The sequence below is a fragment of the Nicotiana tomentosiformis genome, chromosome 1 (genome assembly GCF_000390325.3).
Source record: "Nicotiana tomentosiformis chromosome 1, ASM39032v3, whole genome shotgun sequence".
Taxonomy (NCBI): Eukaryota; Viridiplantae; Streptophyta; class Magnoliopsida; order Solanales; family Solanaceae; genus Nicotiana; species Nicotiana tomentosiformis.
This window is the reverse complement of record NC_090812.1, coordinates 143291673-143317069: the sequence shown is the minus strand read 5'-3', so window position 1 is coordinate 143317069 and position 25397 is coordinate 143291673. Positions and strand designations below refer to the sequence as shown.

The following is a 25397-nucleotide window of genomic DNA, read 5'->3' as shown; positions in this document are numbered from 1 at the left end:
AATGTTCAAGCCTTGGCCAATCAGTTCATGAGGTTAGATGTTTCGGAGCCTAGTCGGGTTCTAGCTTGTGTGATTTCTTGGTCTTCCTTATATGATCGCATCAGAGAGCGTCAATATCACGACCCTTATTTTTTTTTCCTTAAGGACACGATTCAGCACGGTGATGCCAAGGAGGTTTCTATTGGGAATGATGGGATGTTGCAGATGCAGGGTTGGATTTGTGTACCAATGCGGATGGGTTGAGAGAGGTGATTCACGGGGAGGCTCACAATTCACGGTATTCCATTCATTCGGGTGCCGCGAAGATATATCAGGACTTAAGGCAACACTATTGGTGGAGGAGAATGAAAAAAAACATAGTGGAGTTTGTAGCACGGTGCTTGAATTGTCAGAAGGTGAAGTACGAGCATCAGAGGTCGGGCGGTTTGCTTTAGTTGCTTGAGATTCCTGAGTGGAAATGGGAGCGTATCACCATAGACTTCGTACCTGGGATCCCATGGACTTTGAAGAAGTTTGATGCTATTTGGGTGATTGTGGACCGGTTGACTAAGTCCGCGCATTTCATTCCAGTTGGGATTACCTATTCTTCAGAGTGGTTGGCCGAGATCTATATCCGCGAGATTGTTCGCCTTCACGGTGTGTCAATGTCTATCATTTCAGATCATAGCACACAATTCACATCGCAGCTTTGGAGAACAGTGCATCGAGAGTTAGGCACACGGGAGTTGAGTACAACATTCCACCCTCATACGGACGGACAGTTCGAGCGCACTATTCATATATTGGAGGGTATGCTACGCATTTGTATCATGGATTTCGGGGGTTCCTGGGATCATTTTCTGCTGCTTGCAGAGTTTGCCTACAACAACAACTACCAATCGAGTATTCAGATGGCTCCATATGAGGCCTTGTATGGGAGGCGGTGTCGGTCTCTGATTGGTTGGTTTGAGCTGGGTGAGGCTAGGCTATTGTGTATTAACTTGGTTCAGGATGCTTTGGAAAAGGCTAAGTTGATCCAAGATCGGATTCGCACAGCGCAGTCTAGCCAGAAGAGCTACGCAGATCGGAAGGTTCGTGATGTTGCTTACATGGTGGGGGAGAAGGTATTTCTTAGAGTTTCATCCATGAAGGGTGTTACGAGGTTCGGGAAGAAGGGAAAGTTGAGCCCTCAATATATTGGTCCTTTTAAGGTGATTGAGAGGATTGGGGAGGTAGCTTACCAGCTTGCATTGCCACCTAGTCTATCGAGTGTTCATCCAGTATTTTATGTTTCAATGCTCCGAAAGTATTTCGGCGATCTGTCTCATGTTTTGGACTTCAGCATGGTTCACCTAGATGGTGATTTGACTTATGATGTGGAGCCGGTGGCCATTTTGGATCGGCAAGTTCGAAAGTTGAGGTCAAAGAATATAGCTTCAGTGAAGGTGTAGTGGAGAGGTTAGCCAGTCGAGGAGGCTACTTGGGAGACCGAGCGGGAGATGCGGAGCCGACATCCACATCTATTTGAGACTCCAGATATGATTCTAGACATGTTCGAGGGTGAACGTTTGTTTAAGAGGGGAAGAATGTAACGACCCGGCCGTTCGTTTTGAGTATTATAGCCCCGTTCCCCCATTTATCGCTTATTTTATGTTTGTTTATTATTATATGACTTGTCGGGGTGGTTGGTTTGTTTCCAGGGATGTTTCGAAATTGAAAGAGTTGACCAAATGTTGATTATGTGTAAATGGCTCCGGAATGGAGTTTTGATGGTTTCGATAGCTCCGTATGGTGATTTTGGATTTATGAGTGTGTCCAGATATTGATTTGAAGACTCGTAAGTGATTTTGGCTTGAATTGGCAAATGTTGGAAAAGTTGAGGTTTGGAGAGTTAAGAAGTTTAACCGAGAGTTGACTTTGTTATTACCGGACTCCGATTGTGGTTCCGGAAGTTGGAATGGGCCCGTTGTGTTATTTATGACTTGTGTGAAAATTTGAGGTTAATCGGAGTTGGTTTGGTATGTTTCGGCATTAGTTTTGGAAGTTAGAAGTTCATTAGGCTTGAATCGATGTGTGATTCGCGGTTTTAGTGTTGTTTGATATGATTTGAGGCTTGGAACGAGTTCGTATGATGTTTTAGGACTTGTTGGTATATTTGGTTGAGATCTCGGGGGCCTCGGGTGTTATTCAGATCATGTTCGACTCATATTTGGACTTGTTGGATTGCTATCATGACTGTTGTTGGTTTCTTTATACGCGATCGCCAGTGGAAGTCCGCGATCGCGAAGGGTTGTTTGGGTGACTAGGGAATTGTTTCTACGCGTTCGCGAGAATGGGTCTGCAATCGCAAAGCTTTGGGAGTCAGTTCTGTGTGAAAGCATGTGTTGGGTCGTGTCCGCGAAGATGGAAGAAGGAGGCTGGGAAGTCCACACGAATATTTTTCGCGATCGCGTGAAGGAGTCCGTGATCGCGTAAGTTGATGATCTTATGCATCCCGTTCGCGATGGTTTGTACGCGTTCCCGAAGGGTACTTTGAGGGCAGCATATCTCGGCAGAATATAAGATTTCAAAAATGAGGGTTAGAGTATTATTTCATATTTGGACTTTGAGAGCCTGGATTGAGGCGATTCTTAGAGGTATTTTCAAGGAATTGATTGGAGTAAGTGATTCTAACTCGGATTTGGTTAATATACATGAATCTATCATTTTTTTACCATTTAATTAGTGCTTGGGGTTGGAAAAATTGGGAAAATTATAGAAATTCTATAGTCTTTAATTTGGGGATTTGAAGGTCGAGTTGAGATCAGAATTGAGTAATTTTTTTATATGGTTGGACTCGTTGTTGAATGAGTATTTGAATTTTGTTAATTTTTTCGGATTTCCAAACTCGCGTATTGAATTGGTGGAAGGAAGATGAAATCTTGTGTCTTGAAACCTCCAATGCTTTCTCAATCCTCCGTAGGTCAAAAGTCCCCCCAAAAATATGTTTCCTAGTGTATTTATACGAAGTCGAAATATGCCTGGACCAAACTACCCTCCTTGAGCCGAAGTGGAAAAATATGGAAAATGTTTTACACTTCATGCGTCACACAGTACTATGCGCCCTGCGTCGCATTAGTGTATTTTGCTCGGTTGTCAACTTTCTGAATTTAGCTTGTCTCACAAACTTTTGTACTAATGTGCGCACTATGCTACACACCCTGCGTCGCATTAGTGTATTTTCTTGTCAGACCCAAAAACTCCACATCTCTGAACTTCATAAACTTCTGACAAATGTTTGTACTAATGCGTCGCTCCATGCCACGTCTTATGCGACACACTAGTACATTTTGCTCTAGCCCTTGCGCTTTCTTCCAACTTTCGTATGCAATGCTGGTCCATGAGCCCCGTATATGATCCCAAACGATCAATTGAAGCTTGTACTCAGACTTCGAAGCTCCATATTTCATTATGGCTCGGATTTAAGTCCTGAATACACAAACAACGTCAAAAGTACAAATTTCTTATAAGTAAGCTCAAAACACTATTGAGATGCAATCAAATATAGATGAAATTGAGACCAAAATCTATGCTTCTAACCTACCATCAGCTTCCTTCTCCGCGATTACGAGACAAGCTCTGCGATCACGAAGACCACTAAACATAAAAAAACCAACAATTCCAACACAAAGAGAAATGGTTTTAAAACCACCACGAAACACACTCGAGCCCTCGGGACCCTATTCAATCATACCAACAAGTCCCAATATCTTATCCAAACTTGTCTGAATGCTCAAAACACCACGAGTAATATCAATACCAAGAATCAACGATCAAAACACAAGTTGAGCTTCTCTTAAGCATTCGATTCAAGCCTAACCAATCCGACTTGTAACCAAACTTTTCACACAAGTCCCAAATGACGAACCACCTATCCAACTTCCAAAACAATATTCTGAACTCGATTTCATCAAAGTCAACTCTGAGTCAAACTTGTGAACTCTCGAAACCTTTAAATTGCCAACATTTGGCAAATAGAACCAAAATATCCTAGGAACCACTAAATCTAAATCTGAACATACGCCTAAGTCCAAAATCACCATACGAACCTACTGTAATTATCAAATCACTTATCCGAGGTCATCGACACAAAAGTCAAATCTTGGTTACCTCTTACAATTAAAGCTTCCAACAAAGGAACTAAGTGTTTCAATTCACTCCAAAATCTTCCCGGAACCAAAACAACCATCCCCGCAAGTCCCAAAATAATTAACAAGGATACAAAAAATATCAAATAGGGAAACGAGGCTCAAATACATAAACTAACCGGTCAGATCGTTACATTCGGACTAAGCGGGCTGCCATTAACTCGTCGCTGTCTCACCGACTGGTGTATATCATTGGGTAATTCTCCAATATCTTGGAAGACTAAGAGAAGCAACATACTATGTCTCGATCATCAACTTAGGCAGAGTATCAATCGATGGCAATGATTATATGCGAGTTGAAATGGTTGAGAGGAATTTTATCTAGTTTGGGAGTTTCTTCTACTTCTTCCATTAGCCTTTATTGTGACAGTCAGACGGCATTGTCCATAGCCAAGAATTCGGTTTTTCATGAACAAACCAAACATATTGAAGTTTATTGTAATTTCATTCGAGATGAGATTGTTCACATACATATTTGTACCACTTTTGTTTATTCACATGATAGACATCTTTATGAATGCCTTGGGAAAGTTGCAATATAATCATCTCATGCGCAAGTTGGGCTTCCTGAATCTCCATGCACCGATTTAAGGGGTATTAGCGTGTGTATATATATCTTGAGTGCTATCCTTAGTGCCTAGCACCCAATAGCACCCAAATTCAGTGTCATCCTCAGTGCCTCGCACCCAAGATAGCACCCGGGTTGAGTGCTATGCCAGGTGCGACACACTCACTTTGCCTCGAAGCTGTTTTTTCTGTAAATATGATATTAGTAATATTCTGTAATTAGTTAACCTAGTTTTTAGGATACTTAGGGTTGCTCCTTATTTCTCTGTATATATAGGACATAATATCAATGAAAAAAGCAGAGTAATTTTCTCTTCACTGGCCTTGCCTCTTTAATTTAGCAGTTGTCAATGGAACATTTCGATAAATTTTATGTTTATTATAAAATCGGAAATATTTTTAATCTAAAGTACAAGATTGGATCACAGAAGTACAAGCATTCAAACTTCATTTATATTAGTACTGGTTCTTAGATTTGAGGAAGCCTCACATGGATTCTGTAGAGTTCAGTCTTCAGCAAAGCAACTCATGAACAAGCGTGGCATCTTTCTGAAGGAACTCACTATCTCTTAAGACACGTAGTAGTCTCAGTTATTCAGTTCAGACTTAAGTTTGTTGATTAATTATAAAAAAATTGAATAATTCTATTGTTTCCTTATCTGGCATAGTTTGTCGTTCATCTGTGGAGATGAAACACAGAAGAAATCCAAAGAAATTTTAGAAAATCCAATTCGGGGAGAGAAGAGGGAGAGAATGGAAGATTGGAGCCTAAAATAGGAAGATCGGATCGTAATACATTATGCTGTATACAATTAATAATTATATATAGGATATGTAATTAAATGAGAACCTCTCTAATAATGATAATTTCTAATTAGGTTCATAACGTAGCATAAATACGTAAAATTTCAAATCTAATAAAGTTGCGAGATATGGGATGTAGTTGGTTGAACTACCAGTGCCAGCTCTTCTTAACGAGGCTAATCAAATACATTAATTAGGCAATCTTTTTGTCTGGTCAACTAAGTGCCAGATGTAGGTATTTTATATCACTCTCTTCACCAAACAAGCAAATCAATCAACTAGAGAAAAATAAATGAATCCATAAATAACTAAAACGACGATATGAACATAGGAAAATTAGCTATAAAATATAAAAGCAAAAGAAAGCCAGTTGTTTTGAATGCCTTTGACTTTCTTTTTGTACCTACTTAATTTTTATTTAGGGTTAAGTAGTAAGTACTCATCTTTACTTAAGAGAAATTCTAAGGCTAATTTAATTCCCCAAGTGATTGCTGGTTTCACTATATATAAAAAAGCCATCTAAGTCAGCTCCTAGATATGGATATTTTAAAAATCATAAAACTGATCCATATTATGTATTTATAAATAATAGTGGTTAATAGTTACATACCTTAAATTAGATACTCCCTCCGGTCCACAACAAATGACCAATTTGGGCACACCCATTAAGGAAATATAAAATTCTAGACAAAAGTAGTTAGTGTGACTAAACTACCCTTAATTAAATGTTGCAGCATAGTTAATGTGAGGAGTAAAAGACTTTTTAGGGATACGTACATAATGGTAATTTTGAAAAAACAAATTAATTTTTTTTTTGATTATATAAATAGACACTTATTTTGGACCAAAATAAAAAGTCAGATTGGCCACTTATTATGGACCGGAGGGAGTAACAAATTTACTTGTTTTGGTAGGAATAACAAATTCTTGGTAAAATAGTCAAAATGCGTGCAAACTAGCGCGAATACCACGTTTATTTAAAAAAAAAACATCAACAAGGGTTCAATCCAACCTGAAGCTTCGTCACACCTCAATCTCTCTCCTAAACCTCCCGTAGTTCGCAATTTAATCATGTCGGAATCCAATCACGTATTAATATCATGTTTTTTTTTGGAAGTAAATTCATAAGATATTTGATTTTTAGTTCAAATGTAATCTTCCTAGATCCTGTGGAAGCAACTTCGTAGTTCCTAGATATGCAATCTGCAATTAGAGATTAAAAAGCTGTGAAAAGAAACAAATGTTGAACTCCAACACCTAATGAGCTGGAACAGTCGAACAGATATAAAGGAAGATATCTAAAGTCACAGTACACTTCGCAATTTAATGTTTGTTCTCGTTTGAGGAAGTTGCTGTGAAATTGCATCTCGAACAAGTGTCGTATTTCGACAATTCATTATGATTGCTTACAACTATTTTCAAGATTATATCCAATTTGTAGAAACATATTGTATACGGTTAAATCGGGTATTTCCCGGTGAAGAAAATGGAAGAAGGTCATGGATGCACGAGATTGAAATTGAGGTTGCGAGATTTTCGTATCGAAATCCATGAAAGGTGAACGATGTGTTCATCATCAGGCATGATAAAGCAACGCGCCTCAGTCTCAGAACGAGTTCTAAAACCTCGAAAAATGGCAAACAGTTACACACGATGGATAGAGGGCCGTGATATTAGTACCTAACCAGATATCACGGCGCATACCTCACTCGATGTCGGTTAGAGATCAGTAATTAACGAGAAAAGAAGATTTTTACTTTTTTTAGACATATACTAAGGATGAAACTCTCCTACTATATAAAAGGGAAGTTTTCTTTTGTAACGGACATGGTAACCCGCAAATCAAAGCAATTCAAATTTATTTTTCTACTTTCTAGCTACTCCTAAAGTTCTTATTTAATTGTTCTGTTCTTCATTCATAACTGGGTTCGAGTCAAGGGTCCAATCGAGGACGAGGTCACTATTCAACCTAGGTTCGGGCTAGGCTATAACACTACAACTAGTTTGATCGGTTATTTTGTCTTTAACTCGTTTATCTAATATTCTTGATTATTTGTGATGAATCAAACCACATATCCCTAAAATCGCGTATAAATTTAATTGTTACCGATTTAAGGGTAAACAGTTTGGCGCCCACCGTGGGGTTAAGGATAATAGTGGTGATTTTTATGAATCTCCATAACACACCTTATTTTACGCTTGTTCTTTACAGTCTTAAAAAAATGTCAAATTCTCAATCTGCCCACTTGAACGTTGACACTGAGTCTGACCATCATGGCAAAATTAATAATTTGGTGCATAGCAACGAGGTGCCTCCTGCTGATCCCAACGGTGTCCCATTTTCCTATTCGGTCGATGCTAACTCACAGGTGGCCATCGACGTCAACTTGCCAACTGATCCCGAAAATTTCGCGGGGGACCCTGACCAACAGCTCGAGAAGCGCCCCAAGGCGAAGGTAATGGAGTGAGCCTACGGCTAATCTTCAAAATGTTATAGACTCAATAGGCGGCAATAGCGCAGTTGCATAATCGAAGCCAAGCCCCCAACAGGGTTGAGCCCGAACAATCTCGGAAAAGCACCCAAAAAAATAAACAAATCACCGAGAGACGGGGAGAAGCCGAGCCCAGGGTCGATCCCGAGATAATGAAAATGCTTGAAGCATTAACGAAATGGGTAGAGTCAGGTGAGAAGAAAATTGAGGCTAATGACAAGAAGGTGGAAACATACAATTCCAGGATCGATCAAATCCCGGGAGCACCCCCGATATTGAAGGGGTCGGATTACAAGAAATTTATCCAAAAGCCTTTTCCTCCAAGCACGGCACAGAAGCCAATCCCAAAGAGGTTTCGTATGACCGATATCCTTAAATATAACAGAACCACAGATCCAAACAAGCATGTGACCTCCTATACATGCGCAATCAAGGGGGACGACTTGGAAGACGATGAAATCGAGTCAGTGTTACTGAAGAAGTTTTGGGAGACTTTGTCCAAAGGAGCAATGATATGGTATCACAACTTACCCCCAAACTCCATTGACTCATTTGCTATGCTTGCAGATGCTTTCGTAAAAGCCCATGACGAGGTCATTAAGGCCGAGACCAGAAAGTCAGACCTTTTCAAGGTTAAACAAAGAGACAACGAGATGCTCAGAGATTTCGTATCAAGGTTCCAGATGGAACGGATGGACCTGCCTCCGGTTGCAGATAATTGGGTCGTTCAGGCATTCACTCAGGGGCTTAACCCCCGAATCTCCTTGGCCTCTCAACAACTAAAATAAAATTTGGTAGAGTACCCGGCGGTGACCTGGAACGACGTCCACAACAAGTACCAGTTAAAGATCATGGTCGAGGACGACCAACTCGGAGTTCCTACTAGGTCTGTTTATCCTATCAGGGCTGACGATAAGTCTAAGAGAGTTGTTGATCATGAGCCAAGAACCGGCCTGGTACCGGTACCAACCATACAGCGCATACCAAAAGGGAAATGGGTCTGGGCGTCACCCCACAAGGAACGAAAAGAGAGGCAATTGAGGGCCCAATAACCGGGGTTTCATGAACAAAAATGGTTTCGAGAGGCCGCTCGGGAATAGGGAACATCGAGATTATCAGAGTATAATTTCAACATTGATGCTGCCAACATCGTGTCAGCCATCAGGTGTATCAAAGAGACCAAATGGCCTCAACCATTGCAGTTTGACCCTACCCAAAGAGATCCTAACTTAATATGTAAGTATCATGGCACTCATGGTCATAAGACCGAGGATTTCCGACAATTGAGAGAAGAGGTTGCCCGGTTATTCAAAAATGGGCACCTCTGAGAATTTCTGAGTGATCGAGCCAAAAACCACTTCAGGAATAGGGACACCAACAAACAGGTTGAACAAGAGGAGCCTCAACACGTCATCAATATGATCATCGAAGGGGTCGATGCCCCCAAGGACCAATGATAAAGCGCTCTAAGGAATCTATCACAAGGGAAACACGCACCCGAGATTATGTCCCAGAGGGAACCATTTCGTTCAGTGACGAGGATGCCGAGGGCATCGTACAACCTCACAATGATGCACTGGTAATATCCATACTTGTCAATAAATCTCGATTTAAACGTGTGTTGATTGATCCAGGTAGCTTGTCCAACATTATTAGATCAAGGGTCGTAGAGCAATTGATGTTACAGGACCAAATAGTGCCAGCGGTCCAGGTGTTGAACGATTTTAACATGGCATACGAAACCACTAAAGGGAAGATAACCCTACCAGTAAACACCACTGGTACGATCCAATAGACAAAGTTCTACGTGATCGAAGGGACATAAGGTATAACGCTCTATTCAGAATGTCGTAGGTTTACAATATGAGGGCGGTACCCTCGACCTTGCACCAGGCATTGAAATTCCCTACATCAGGAGGAGTCAAGACAGTACACGGAGAGCAGTCGGCCACAAAGGAGATGTTCTCAGCCGACGAGGTAATCTCGGTGCTCGCGATTTCGACATTAAGGAATGTAGAGCCGACCAGAAAGGAAGAAATTAAATAACAATCACTGATACCGATCTCGAACGAACCGTAGGAACGAGAAGTAGACGAGGAGGATGATTACGGAGTCCCGAGATCGTTCATAGCTCCTGATGACACCGACACCACCAAATCGGCACTCGAAGAGTTGGAGCAAGTCATATTAATTGAACACCTACTGGATAGAAAGGTATACCTGGGCACGGGGTTAACCCCCGAGCTTAGGAACAAACTCATTGGTTTTCTTAAAGCTAACGTAGATTGTTTCCTTGGTCCCATCTACATGACAGGGAGCCCACTGGAGGTAACCACTCATAAGCTGAGTTTGGACTTGAAGTTCAATCCGGTTAAGTAGAAGAGGAGGCTACAGTCCGAGATCAAGCATGCATTCATCAAGGATGAGGTATCCAAACTTCTTAAAATAGGATCCACCCGGGAAGTTAAATACCCAGACAGGTTAGCTAACGTAGTGGTAGTGCCTAAAAAGGGAATAAGCTAAAAATGTGTGTAGATTACAAAGATCTAAACAAAGCATGCCCTAAGGATTTTTTTTCCATTTGCCTATCATTGATCGGATGATCGATACGATGGCTGGGAATGAGATACTCAGCTTTCTCGATGCCTATTCCGGGTACAACCAAATTTGGATAGACCCGGACAATCAAGAAAAGACTTATTTAATAACTAAATTTGGCACCTACTGTTATAATGTAATGCCATTTTGATTAAAAAATGCGGGTGCCACCTATCAACGCCTAGTAAACTGGATGTTCGAAGAACAGATAGGAAAATTAATGAACGTTTATATTGACGATATGTTGGTCAAGTCCCTGCGAGCATAGAACCATTTGCAGGAGGCCTTCGACATACTGAAGAAATACAATATGAAGCTAAACACGGAGAAATGCGCATTAGGGGTCGGATCGGAAAAATTCCCGGGTTCATGGTATCCAATCGAGGGATCAAAATTAACCCCAAAAAAATCAAGGCCATAGAGCATATCACCGTGGAGGATAACGTCAAGGCCGTTCAAAGACTAACCGGGTGTATAGCCGCCTTGGACCGGTTCATCTCCGGGTCCTCGGACGAGATCTATCGATTCTTCTCACTATTAAATAAGAAGAAGAACTTTTCCTGCACCCCAGAATGAAAGCAAGTTTTAGAGGAACTCAAACAGTACCTATCGAGTCCCCCCTTATTGCACTCTCCGAAGGCAGACAAACAATTATACCTTTAGTCGGAGGTTTCCGAGGTGGCGGTAAGTGGAGTCTTAGTACGGGAGGAAGAAGGTATGCAATTTCCTATTTACTATGTCAGTAGAAACCTAGGCGAGGCCGAATCAAGGTATCCTCACCTGAAAAAATTGTCGCTCGCTTTGCTAAGCGCCTCTAGGAAGCTAAAGTCGTACTTTTAGTGCCACCCCATATTACCCGCTAAGGAATATCATGCACAAGCCCGTGCTCTTGGGCCAGTTGGCCAAATGGGGCGTGGAAATTAGTGGGTACGATATCGAGTATCGACCCCGAACCACCATAAAATCTCATATTTTGGCAGACTTTGTGGCCGACTTTTCGCCGACCTTAATACCCGAAGTCGAAAGGGAATTGTTGTTAACCTCGGGGACCACTTCAAGAATATGGACCCTTTTCACGGACGGTGCCTTGAACGTGAATGGGTTCGGGCTTGGTATCGTATTAAATCCCCCCACAGGAAATGTAATTAGGCAATCAATTAGAACTGTGAAATTGACTAACAACGAGGCCGAGTATGAGGAAATGATTGCATGTCAAGAATTGGCTAAAAGCCTTGGGGCCGATGTGATCAAAGCTAAGTACGACTCCCTCCCCGTGGTAAATCAAGTTAACGGAACATTTGACGTAAAAGAGGAACGAATGCAAAGGTACTTGGACAAATTACAGGTAACCCTACATCAATTCAAGGAATGGACCCTGCACCATGTACCCCGAGATCAAAACAGTGAGGCCGATGCACTGGCTAACTTGGGGTCGTCGGTCGATTATGATGAGTTCAGTTCGGGAGCAGTAGTTCAACTAATGAACTAGGTGATAGAAGAAGGTCACGCCGAAGCGAACTCAACGAGTTTAACTTGGGATTAGAGAAACAAATACACAGACTACTTGAACACAGGAAAATTGCCTTCAGATACCAAAGAATAGAGAGCCTGCGCATCAAAGCTGCCAGATTTAGCTTGGTTGAAGGGGAATTGTTCAGGATGAGCTTCTTTGGCCCACTAGCCAGATGCTTAGGACCAGGAGAGACCGAATACGACATTAGAGAAGTTCACGAAGGCATTTGTGGGAACCATTCAAGGGAAGAATCCTTGCTTCGAAAACTGATTAGAGTCGACTACTACTGGAACGAAATGGATAAAAATTCAAAGGACATCATATGGAAATGCGACGAGTTCCAAAGACACGCCCCGATGATCTATCAATCGGAAGAAATGCTCCACTCAGTCCTGTCCCCGTGGCCATTTATGAAGTGGGGGAATGGACATCGTCGGTCCCTTGACATGGTCACTCGGTAAATCTCAATTCATACTATTCATGACCGATTATTTTTCCAAATGGGTTGAGGCCCAAGCGTTTGAAAAAGGTCCGAGGAAAAGAAGTCATTGACTTCATCTGGGACAATATAATATGATGATTTGGGATACCAGCCGAGTTTGTTTGGGACAACAAAAAAAACAATTCGTTGGCAGTAAGGTTAGTAAGTTTTTCGAAGATCACACGATCAAGAAGATACTATCGACGCCTTATCATCCTAGTGGGAACGGGCTGGAAGAATCAACGAACAAGACTATACATCAAAACCAGAAAAAGAGGTAGGCCGGTTCAAAAGGGAAATGGAATGAGATCTTTCCCGAAGTCCTGTGGGCATATCGTACAACTTTGAAATCGAGCATCGAGGCCACCACATTTTCTTTGGTCTACGGAGCCGGAGCCTTAATACCAGTCGATGTGGGAGAACCGAGCCTCAGATTCCAGGATGCGATCGAAGAGCCAAACAGCAAGGCCATGATCATGAGCATGGAACTATTGGATGAAAGGCGGGAGGTCACCGTGGTCCGGTTGGCAGCCTAGAAGCAGCGAATAGAAATGTATTACAATCGAAGAGCTAGCTTCTGACACTTTTAAGTCGAGGACTTGGTGTTGAGAAAGGTAACACTACATACCAGGAACCTGAACAAGGGAAAAATGGTCCCGAATTAGGAAGGACCATATCGAGTTGTCGGAATAACCGTCAAAGGCTCATATAAACTGGAAGCGGGAAATGACATACAACTACCAAACAACTGGAACGTGACACACTTAAAGCGGTACTACTGCTAAGGTAAGAACTCAATTACTTTTTAATCATGTTATATATTAGACTAACGTATGCAGGTAATCAGCCAAGGACGGATGTGGCTATTAGGTCTGAAAGCACGTGTTGCACTCTTTTTTCCTTGAACCAGTTTTATCCCGAAGTGGGTTTTTCGGCAAGGTTTTTAACGAGGCAACAGTAAAACATGCTACCTTAGATTAGAAGACCGGTTTCAAACTGGAATCAATGATCGTTTACTTTAGGTCAACAGTATCCGAGCCCTCACAAGTTCGACCTCGAATACTGGGGGCCATTACCTTCGAATTAAGATCTTTAGCAAGGGAAAAAAGAAAATTTTATGTGCTAAAAGCTAAGGCTTGGTGGTTAGGATTCGTTGTAAGGGCCAAACAGTCGTATGAATCGTGCCCACATAGTCCACTCTAGCCATGACACAAGTTGTTATGCGCCTTCGATCATGTACCTTGCATACTAAGCAATGAAAGAAATTTCTACTTCCCTTACACTTTATTACTGCACATTTTGCTTCTTCGATCCTGGATCCTAAAGCCCACGGGCTACCCCTGCTCTCGGACTATCAAGCCTACGGGCTACCCCTACTCGGGGACTGTCGCCCGATGAAAATTCGAACGACCGGAGCTACCGAATCCCAAAGGCACCAAACCCACTAGGCGGTAGCCGAATATAAAAGGCTACGTCCACCCTAAATACGGCTCCGAGACGTCCGATGTCTGTAACCAGAAAGTAAGGCCCTTACGAAAATTTGAAACCTACTAAAAGGTTACCCTCTGCAAAAAACATCGTTTAAAAACACTTAAGCATCTTAAAAACCTTCAGTCTCACCGAGGGTTCGAAACTACAAGTAAACCAAAGTTATCGAAGTCGGGCTTCGTTTGAACCTCCAAAAAATAGATGCTCCAGAACTACATCTGATTTTATGCTAAGGCATAAAAAACAATACGCAAATAGAAATTGCAAGTAGATGCTCAAAAAGTAAAGACACGATATTGCCAGAAAGCGGAAAATTTTATATACTCCAAAATATATTTACAAAGTCCCAATAGAACGACCTTAACATAAACAAAAAAAAATACATAAGGAAAAACTAGAAAATACTAAGGTATCTACGCCTGGTTTTCACTGAGGCCCGACTCGTCGTCGGAACCATCAGAGCCTTCGGGGCCCTCAGGCTCGTAGAGCTCTTTTGCCTCGGCCTAGAGCCTCATAGTTTATTCAATCTCGGCCGATAGGTCAAAACCTCGGGCATGGATCTCTTTGAGGGTCTCTCTCCGGGATAGCCGCTTTATGTACTCAATCTTCATCTTTAAGCGGGTCTCGGGTACCTCCACATCGGCCTTATACTGGGCCACAATTTCCTCGGCATCGACAGAGGTTGCATCTAATTTGGACCTCAGTGTGGTATATTCTTGTCCGAGATCATCCCGTTTCGTGACGGACGAGCTCAGCTATGCCCGGAGATCATCACTAAGCTGGGACAACTTATCGGCTTTGTCCTTCACCACCCGAAGTTGGTTCTCGACCAATGCCAGTTCTACCCTTGCAGCTTCTTTCTTCGAAGCCAGCAGGTCCATCCTGCCCTTCCACACTTCAGTCGTGGCCTTGACCTCATCCATCTCAACCCGAAGTTGGTCGATCAAGTCTATCTTCTCTTGGACCTGTGAAGTTGTGTTGTTAGTCACCACGACTAGCTTCTCGTTTTTAGCCTCAAAGATCTTTACCTTCTCAACAAGGTCGGCATGTTCCCGCTTCAGGGTTGAGTCCTCCTTCTAAGATTTTTCCAGCTCGGCTTGGAGAATAGGGAGGTCTTTGAGGGCCTCGTCCTGCTGCTCACTAAGAGTCATGTACATGTCCTTCTTCCGGACCTGCTCTTTGAACTCAAACTCGAGCTGGCTAATCTCCAAGCGGTGCCAGAGGAAGATTTCATAATGCAACACTAAAGCCTAAAAAATAATGAAGTTAGTAGAGGACATCAAAAACCAAAGTGAGATTCACAAAGGGTTACAAAGGGCTGGCGCCTTACCCGGTTCAGTGCCTGTTGCGCCTCGTTGAAGAGGCTCAACATTCCCACCTTGTTCATCTTTGCCCGGTCCTCCTCGGTCACCAGAAATCAAAGGTATTTGGCTACGCACATCAGAGCATATAGGACCCGGGCATCCTTGTGGATTGTAAGAACGACATGTTCTCTTGCGCTCAGGGTCCACGCTCAGAGCATAGAATTGCTTCACTAGCCTTGGGCTCAAACTTGGCCCGCCTGCTCCCGATGACTCATACTTCTTCGGGACCTCCAGGTGACCAAACCCGGAAAACTCCTCTAATGCGGCCATATCCATGCCATCAAAGAACGTGTTAATGGCGTCGTCTTGGCCCTGCACTACCTTGCTTAACTTCTCTTTGCCCTCTTGGGCCTCTTCGACCATGGACTCAGTATAGGAGGGTGTCTTCACGATGTCAATGACACCGGTTGTCTCCTTCAGGACAGGAGTGGCTTCCTGGGGGGCCGCAACCTCTGTCTCTCCCTCTGGTTCCCGAGTTAGAGGGCGATTGACCTCATGGTCCTCTTTCTCGGTTGTTGCTTGCTCCCCCTCATTAAGGGTCGACCCATGAGAAATAAAAAGGTTGTCGTCTTCGGCCTCGTCTCTGAGCCGATAGAGAGAATCGGGTTCTGGTACCCTGAACTTGGTATTCTTTTTGGGCTTCCAGACCGGATGGTCACCTTCTTCTTCTTCGCCTCGGTGTCCGCGGAAGCCGATGACTTTCTTTTCTTCTTCTTCTTCTTCTTCTTTTTTCTTCTTCTTCTCCTCCTCCTTCGCGGCAACCCCGGGCTGCCCCGAAATGAAGGGTTCAACGAGTGAGAAAGGATCCTCATCCTCATCTAATGTCCTAAGTTCAGTGATCTTAGGCAAACATGTGAGAAAGGAGAAAAAGTTAGCATTGTGTAAGCTAAAAACATGGAAGTGATTACTCAGGAAAGAACCTCACTATGGGATCGGGCCTCCCATTTTCCCTTAGAGAGCTTTCTCCATGTGCGCTCAGAGTACGGCATCTGCTTGCAGATCCCCTTGATCCACTCCTTGAATCGGGGAATTGCATTAGGGACTTGGGCAACAGCTGCACGAGAACAAACACGGGTAATGAGAGAAGGAATAAAGATAAGTGAATACTCTAGAAATACAATATTTACGAGATACGTTCCACTTCTCAGGGAACTGAAAAAACTCGAGAGGGATCAGGTCTTCAGTTTTCACCCGAACGAACCTCCCCTGCTAGCCTCGGTCCTCATCAATGCTCAAAAAAGGAGCCTTGCTTGCTCGGCGAACAAGCTTGATCAGCCCCCTCGGAAAATTCGGGGACTGTATAGGTGGAGTCGATGGTCAAGGGTGAACCGAGGGGATTCGGTATTGATTACAAAATGGCGTATGAGGATCACGATCTTCCAGAAGCACGAGTGGATTTTTCCAAGGCACACCTCATACCTTTTGTAGAAAGCAAGAACTATGGGGTCCAACAGGGCGAGCGTGAAGGGGTAAGTGTAAACACTTAAATACCCCTTCACATGAGTAGTGATGTCGTCATTGAGCCCGGGGACGACCACGTCCTTACCCTCTCATTTACAGTCCGCTCGGACTATGGGTAAGGTTTCTTCAGTGACAGAGCATATGTATCTCCATGCTCCCTCGCCTCGGTCTTGTTGACTAGAGGCCTTCTCGACATTGAAGTCGTTCCCGATAGAGCCCCCGGGTATGAAGCTCTTCATGGGGGACTTCTGAGCCATTTCGGGAACGGCCACCTTGGCATCTGTGGCCGAGTGGGAAGATGAAGGAGCAGCCTGCTGAGGCACTGACTTGGAGGTTTTTGCCATTGTAATATGGGAAATATGAATAAGAGTATAAAGGTTTGACAAAAAATATGAAGATTTGAAGATGGTATGAAGGTATGAAGGTATGGGTTGAAGGTTCAAAGAAAATGTATGAGGATTGAAGATGAAGTTATGAAGGCTCAAATAACAATGTATAAAGATTTGGAGAAGTTAAACGCCATTAGAGAATTCGAGGGTAAAATCTAGAATCGGAAAGTAGAAGAAGTGAAAAAGGTTGAACCTTTTATAGGGGTAAAACAATCAATGCGCGGCGTTTCGCATTCGAAGGCAGCCAGTCGGTGATTGACACGTGTTCCGAAGTAAGAATGACGCAACTGATGGGACGTTTCGATTTACCCGCCATCTCAGTTGTAACGTACGAAGGAAGAAACCAGGTTTCATCTATCATTCCCCATCATTTCGGTAAACCTACTCTCTGGAAAACGAGGGGACTATCTGTATACGGGTAAAATCGGGGGTAATGCATACCCCGATTTCCCGATGAAGAAAACGGAAGAAGGTCATGGACGTACGAGAATGAAATCGGGGCTGGGAGTCCTTCGTATCGAGATCTATGAAAGGCGAAAGCTGTGTTCATTATCGGACATGATAAAGCAACGCGCCCCAGACCCAGAACGAGTTCTAAGACCTTGGGAAACACAGGAAACGGTTATACACAACAAATAGATGGCCGTGATATTCGTATCTAACCGGATATCACGGCGCAGATCTCGCTCGATGTCGGTTACGGATTAATAATTAAAGAGAAAATAAGATTTTTATCTTTTTTAGACATATACTAAGGTTGAAACTCTCCTTCTATATAAAAGAGAAGTTTTTCTTTTGTAACGGACATGGTAACACGCAAATCAAAGAGATTCAAGTTTTTTTTTTGCTTTCTAGCTACAACTAAAGTCCTTATTTAATTGTTCTGTTCTTCATTAATAACTGGGTTCGAGCCGAGGGTCCAATCGAGGGCGAGGTCATTGTTCAACCTAGGTTTGGGCTAGGCTATAACACTACAACTGGTTTGATTGTTTATTTCGCTTATCTAATATTCTTGATTATTTGTGTTGAATTAAATCACATATCCTTAAAATCGCGTATAAATTTAATTGTTATCCGATTTAAGGGTAAAGACATATAAAATATGTTTAAAAAAGAAGCTTTCGAGTAACAGTAAAGATCTCTTCATCTGATTATAAGCCACGAGTTCAAACTATGAAATCTTACCTAAGGCAAGCTACCGATATCAAGTTCTTTTGGGGTGCAACCTTTCCTGAATTGCGTAAACACATAAGGTTTCGTACATCGAGCTACCTTTTTTATATATAAAAAATATTTAACTTATGTATACAATATCTAAAAAAGTATTACATGAGCTATAGACAGTGCTAGAATCTATTTATTTACTTGATTTGGCTTTGCGAAATCTTCAAATATAAAAAAGATGGGGTTTGGAATTAGAGTAAGAAAACAATGATATGTTCGAAATTACCAAATCAAGAACGACAACATCAACATTTATGTTTTAAAAAAAAGGACAACCAAAAAGAGAAAGAGAAGAAAAGTCAAAGCGGTTTTAGAAAATAAAATTAAGAAACAGAAAAAAATGTCAAAGCGGTTTTATAAAATGGTTTAGAAAATTAAAATGAACGGTAGTTGAATGGCATAATATAAGATAGTTTTAGAAAATAAGATGTTATAAAGCCAGCAAAAGCAACTCGTTTATTAAAATTAAAAAGAAAAAAAAAAAAAAAAGCAACTCAATGAAGAATCACAATATCCAATTTTTTTCTTCGGACAAAAAGAAGCTAATCTTTTTTGTTTGGGCCGAAAGCAAAGATAGCTTAATACCCATAAATGACGCAACAATTATTTAATATGTTAAAAGATTTTTAGGTTCACGAACAAGGTTATACATGAATTATATTAAAATAGTACACATACTAATAATCATCGTGTTAATTATTACATATGGAGTATAATTTTTTTTGTGTGTGAATCAGTGAATATTTTGTATTAAAAATAGATACGCAACGTGTGATGTCAATGTTTACAATTTCACCTTTGCTTTTGAAGTACTAAAAAGTTGAAATCAAGGTTATTTTGTTCTTTAGATGTTTTATCTCCGTAGGCGCAGGCATGTATAACAACAATAACAATAATATATTTAATGTATTTTTACAAATGAGGTCTAGGAAAGATAGTATAAATTATCATAAATTAAATATGTTATTAAATAATATTGGAATTGTTTGTATAAAGTCATGTATGTATTGCTTATACTGAAAATAAAATGTCAACAAAACACAGATATAAAATAATACTGAATTTTATATTAAAGTTACTTTCTAATCCCCATAAGTGAAAACAAAACGACCCCAACAAGTGTTGATCAATCATGCGACATAAAGCTTTTGCGCTCAAATTAAGGCAAGTTTGTCATAGCAAATTAAAGTCTGCAGCCTTTTGTTAGGAATGCATTTAAAAAGTGTTGCTAAAATTCCATAATTATTGACTAATTCATGAACTTAACCAACAAACATTGAGTTTGATAATTACATATTTTGCAGAAAATATTCTTTTCCTTTTTTTAAGGTATTGTCTGTACTTTCAACTATCCCTTGTTTTGTATCTTGAAGACATTAACAATTGGCTTTAGAAATAATGCAAATCTTAATCCAACATAAGCCCATCATATTGTCATAAATCTTTTAGACCACGTTCCCTTCTTCTTTTTTCTTTTTAATTATTCGTTCAGTAATTAGACTAATCCCGATTTGCTGGGTACGCCCACTAAGCAGTAGCGGAACCAATAATTTTTCTAAGGATGTTCAAATTTAAAAGAAGTAAAAAAAAAAATCACGACAAAAGATGTTCAATATGTATTATATACTTTTAAAATCGAATATTTAACCTATATACCCAATATAATTTTTCTGTTAAGGGTGGTCAAATCACCTTTAATAAGGGAGTGAAACGCTCATTATCAAGAAATTCTTCGTTCTCAGGACTCATACATGACCTCTTCTTTTGATGTCTCAACGTTCACCCACCAAAAGTTCCTTTTTAGCTCAAAACCAACATCATCCACTGTTTTGAGGACTAATATAAAGTATTCTTAGTTCTGTGCATCTTGATGTATAGAGGTTAACATGTGACAACCAATGTGTCTTACATGTTGGGAACCAATATGCACCAATTATATTTCAGAAATAATGATACCCGCAGTTATCAAATCCTATATCCGTCCTGAAGTTAGAAGTACGTTACAATGATTGAGTATTTAAATAATTCATTAGTTCTAATTAAGTAGTTATGCATTTGCATCAGTCTTGTTCAGACTACGTATAATGTCTAGATGTACCAGGTGATTGTAAAAAAACCTAATACTAGGTTCTCTTAAACGTGGTTTTAATTAGCCACTAATTAAGTAGTTATGCATTTGCATCAGTCTTGTTCAGACTACGTATAATGTCTAGATGTACCAGGTGATTGTAAAAAAACCTAATACTAGGTTCTCTTAAACGTGGTTTTAATTAGCCACTCGCAGCTTCCATTACTCGCATATGAATTTGTATATTGTTTTGGGCTTTTTTCACTTTTAGCCCGCGTCAGAAACTATTTATATTTAGTAGCCGAAAAAGTGTATAAAATTTATATATTTTTTTGTATATAACATACAGAATGTATACATATACAAAAAATATACATTTTTCCGGTTATTATTTTGAGAGCGGCTATACAATGTCATTTTCTAACTTTTTTCCCCCACCTAATTAGCTAGTGGAGCATCGATCAATGATAATAGCTGAAATTCGCCGATGGAATAATTATATATAAAAGACTCGAAAAGAATCATCAAAATACAAATAATAATTTTTCAACTTCTTATCTAAAGTTATATTATAGGGACTCATTCATAAGTAATGAGAGTATGTACAAGTGTTTGGCATTATTTTTTGGAATTTGTTTTTTGGTAAGAATGCAGGAGCAATTTATGGGAAATCTGAATACTATATTGTCTATGAGTTATTCAAGATTGACATTAAAAAAAAGGAAGTTTCCAACATCAATAGCTCTATTTTACTAATGATTACACAGCATAAAAGAGGGAAGCAGAGGTGGGAATACATAAAAGAATTAACACACTATAATTGATCAACTGAAACACTTTACAAAGTATTTGACTATAAAAAAAAGGCTAATAACTAAGCAAGTAGACTATAAGTCAATGTCATAGTCAATACAAAACCAGGGGTATTGAATGAATGTCCCCTTTGTTTCTTTTCTGTCAACATTGCCAGAATACATCTCGATATCATCTTCTCAAAGATCAAATGTTTAATTGAAAGGGAACTTTGATGAAAGAAAAAATTTCTTCTTTTTGTTTCTCATTTCTTTTTTTCCAACTACAACATATAGGAACTCGCAAAGTTCTACAATGATAATCCTGCTTTCTGATAATAAGAACAAGAAATGTATACAAATTTGAATTGACAAAAAAAAAGAACTGTCAAAGAATTCCTAGAAAGAATGTGAAAGAATTCCTATGTCTTTACTATTCACAATAAATGAATAAATGATATCTAATCCTATGTCATTACTATGAGGTTCCACGACTGAATTTAGAGTCCTTTACAAAATGGAGAGGAATGTCTTCTTGAGTCATGAGGCGAATGCAGAAAAGGCTCTTGTTTCTCTGCTAAAGCTCGTTGGGGTTGATGACCTCGAATAAAAATTGAGACGACGAGCACTTCTAGGGGATAAGTTCACTTCTTCTAATGCATGAGATTGTAGCTGTGAAGGGTAATCTCTCAAGCATCCGATTCGAGGTCCAGCTCCAGTACTCCATTTACAAGACAGTTGCTTTCCTAATTGAAATGACTTCATTTCTTTATGTGAATTTATCCTCTGGAGTATACATTCTTGTGGAATTGTCTCTTCTTTACTGTCTTGTTCAGAAGCAAATAACTCTCTAGCTGATTCATATCCATCTGTTGGTGATTCTAGTTTAACGGTTTCATTTTCATTCTTTAATCTCTCTAGTAAATCGTCGTGGCTTGGTATTTTTAGATTAGGCAATTTGTCACTGAAGCTATGAGATGGTCTTAACTTGTTAAGTGGTGAAGCAGCAGGCATCGTCGCGTGTTCTTTCAACTCATTTTTCTCTGAAGTTGAGACTTCTAATGTAATCTCTGGATCATCTTTTTGAGCTATTTCGTCATCAGAAGAGTTATCTCTGAAGTATACGCCATTCTTCTTGCCAATAGAATCATCTTCATCATCAACAGAATCAAGCTGCATAATATGATATACTATTCAGCATTGGAACTTAAAATGTAACAGAAAATCATGACTCAATCTTGAAGTGCAAAATTCTGTACCTTAACATCACTTAGGTCAACGTCGTTCTCCCTAAGAAACGAAATGAAGTCTTGAAAGTTTTCTGGAGTAGGTCGATAATGTCCACTATGAGGCCAAACAGCCTGTTGAAAACACCAAACAATATAAGATTTAGAATCGAGAGGATGTTCATCGATAAGTTGCTACGTTTATTTTGAAAGAAAAGGTTTCTAGTGACTATACCTTTAATTCTCCTTGTTCCGCAACTATCCTTCCAGCAGCTAATGTGGCGCCCCCGGACAAGAAACTGGAATGCTGAAATGATCCTTTCTTTTTCTTTCCAACATATAAGTTTTTAGATGTGCCAAGGACAAATATCCACTTAGCACCTTTTGGTTCACCAGTTGTGTCAAGTACCTTCCCAGTTTCCTTGTAGAAAAGCTTCCCATCTTCCACTACAACTTCATAAGCCTTTCTTTCCATCTGTTGTCAAACCAATTATAGTAAGTAAAACTTCAAAATCTCAGAAACATGTAATCTAAATATGCAAGAAAGTACTTAAGATTGATAGAAGGACTAAAGACATACCGGACCAAGGTACTTGATGCATTGCTGCTGAAGTTTCCATCGTGGGCATTTGTCGACAAGATTCACTTCTTTGCCTTCTCCTATATCCAACCTGCTTCATAGAAAAAATCATTAGCAAATGAGAAGAATTATATGTTCATGATCATAACAAATGTATAAATTTGACCAGACTTACCAGTAGAAGAAGGGCTCTTTACTTTGAGAATGCAACCATTGAACATAATAGAAATGCAAGTTGTGTCCATAACGATGTCTTGGATCGATCTATTAAACACAACCACCACCTATATGTCAGCGCCAGATGATACGTAATTAACCAAAATAACAAAATCAAAGTAGCATAGATAATTGCTTACAGCTTCAAGCCAATGTTGTAAAGCAAGTTTCTGTGCTTTGCCATTCTTAGATAAGCCTTTGCCTACCTGCACGAAGAAGTTAAGAAGTTAGTAATTCCACAAATTCTATTGAAAGTTTCAAGAATAACATACAAAAATGTTGTGATCAAAGTTTACCTTGGCAGCTCTTGTTCTTGCTCTTGACCAGCGCGAAATCGCAGTCTCATGCTTCTCAAGATCAAAAAATGAAATAGAACTATGTTTAAGTTCTGCAAAATCTAATAGCTTCCACCTGAAACAAATTGAAAATTGTATCAGGAAAATCTGAAATCAAATACAATCTTTTGAAAGGAAATAATTTCTTAGAGAAAAATACATACCAACTTTGCTCAATAAGAACGGCACAATCTGCTAATTTTCGTCTAGTCCGAAAACTCTTGTACACTTTCTGCAATTTCAGAGCTGCCTCATGTTTTGGGCTGTTACTATATACCAAAGGCGATTTCGGAGTTTCTTCGTTCATGCTAAACATGTCCATTGCATTTTCCTTTGTCTTAAAACTGACAGATTTTTCTATCAACATATTTCCTGAACCATCTGATTGCATTACTATGGGTTCAGAATCTTGGCTTTTGAAGCTAATGGAATGTAACAGTGTCTTCTGTTCATTATCACCAAAGTTGATAGACTTCACAATAATAGATTCAAGACTGTTTTCCAAATCACAATGAGAAGAAAATGGGCACGAAAACGATATCCCCATACGACTTCAGAATGGATCTTGAACAGATTATTAGACCTGAAATCCTGTTAAAAGAACAAATATTTTTAGTTGAATAATTCAGATTTGGATCTAATGCCAAATGTAAGCACATAATGTAAAACTTGAATACCATATTATGCAGCTGTACTAATACCCTTTATACTATGAAACCAACTCTTGTACTAGTAATAATTAAACAATAGAAGAACTTTACAAAAATTTGGACTGGTCAAAAAGATACTGTTATTTCCAAGAAAAAGCAGAGAATGTTTCAAACAAGAAAGGAAGAAACAAAGCGTATACTTATTTGACATTATATAACCCATTGGTAAATATCAAAAAAGAATCTACAAGAACCAAATTTCAAAAATAAAATTTTTAACATCTTATACACCTCATAAACTAGATCAGAATATATATATATATATACACACAAAACTTCAGACACCCCATTTCAGACGATGATCATAATGTATACACACACACACATTACAAAAAGAATATGTCTGCAAATCACAGATCATGCATCCAACTAGTCAAAAAACAGAATTTCAAGAACTACTACCATTATTTTCATAAGAAACCAATACAGAGAATCAATAAAAAAGAAAAAAGAGTTTTTTTACCTCAATGCAAGAAGCTGAGTGAATCAAGAAAATGGAGATGAAGAAAATATACACAAAAGCAGAGTAATGGTGGGTTAATATATATGGGACAAGAGAAATCAATTGGCTGTCTTTTGTTCTTCTGAAATAGATTTCCTTTTTTCTGAGCTATTCCTGTTGTGTTATAACGTTGTTGTTCTTTACACTGATTGCTATGAGCTGATTTATATATATATAGTAATGAAGAGGAAGAAAGGAAATTGAAAAAGAGAGAGACATACACAAACACACACATAGGGGCTGTGTTAGTTGGACGAGTGGGGTAAGCACGTGGAATAGACTTTGGGCTTAAGACGCTATAAAATTGGAATTTTTGAACCAATTTTTACTCTTTCAAAGTATAATGGAATTCGTAACCATTTTTACTCTTTCAAAGTAAAATCATTTTTCTTAACCACTTTAGTTTTCCTCTTTTAACTTTT

At 39.8% G+C, this 25397-nt stretch overlaps 1 protein-coding gene across 1 annotated transcript; it reads right to left on the bottom strand.

The window, feature by feature from the left end:
* Positions 1 to 21817: 21817 nt before the first annotated feature.
* On the bottom strand, positions 21818 to 25138 carry LOC104097642 (IQ domain-containing protein IQM2-like). The gene is made up of 9 exons (XM_009604242.4): positions 24937 to 25138; positions 23928 to 24354; positions 23725 to 23839; positions 23569 to 23634; positions 23388 to 23476; positions 23213 to 23303; positions 22868 to 23107; positions 22666 to 22767; positions 21818 to 22579 (listed from the first exon to the last, which is right to left on the bottom strand). The coding sequence occupies exons 2-9, from the start codon at positions 24308 to 24310 to the stop codon at positions 21947 to 21949; spliced, it is 1719 nt and encodes a 572-aa protein (XP_009602537.1). The 5' UTR covers positions 24311 to 24354; positions 24937 to 25138; the 3' UTR covers positions 21818 to 21946.
* Positions 25139 to 25397: the final 259 nt, after the last annotated feature.

Coding starts and splice junctions, on each gene's coding strand:
- LOC104097642 (XM_009604242.4), bottom strand. CDS start 24,310: ATGGGGATATCGTTTTCGTGCCCATTTTCTTCTCATTGTGATTTGGAA. Junction 23,477..23,568: donor TACAACATTGGCTTGAAGCT/GTAAGCAATTAT, acceptor TGTGTTTAATAG/ATCGATCCAAGACATCGTTA. Junction 23,108..23,212: donor GCATCAAGTACCTTGGTCCG/GTATGTCTTTAG, acceptor GTTTGACAACAG/ATGGAAAGAAAGGCTTATGA.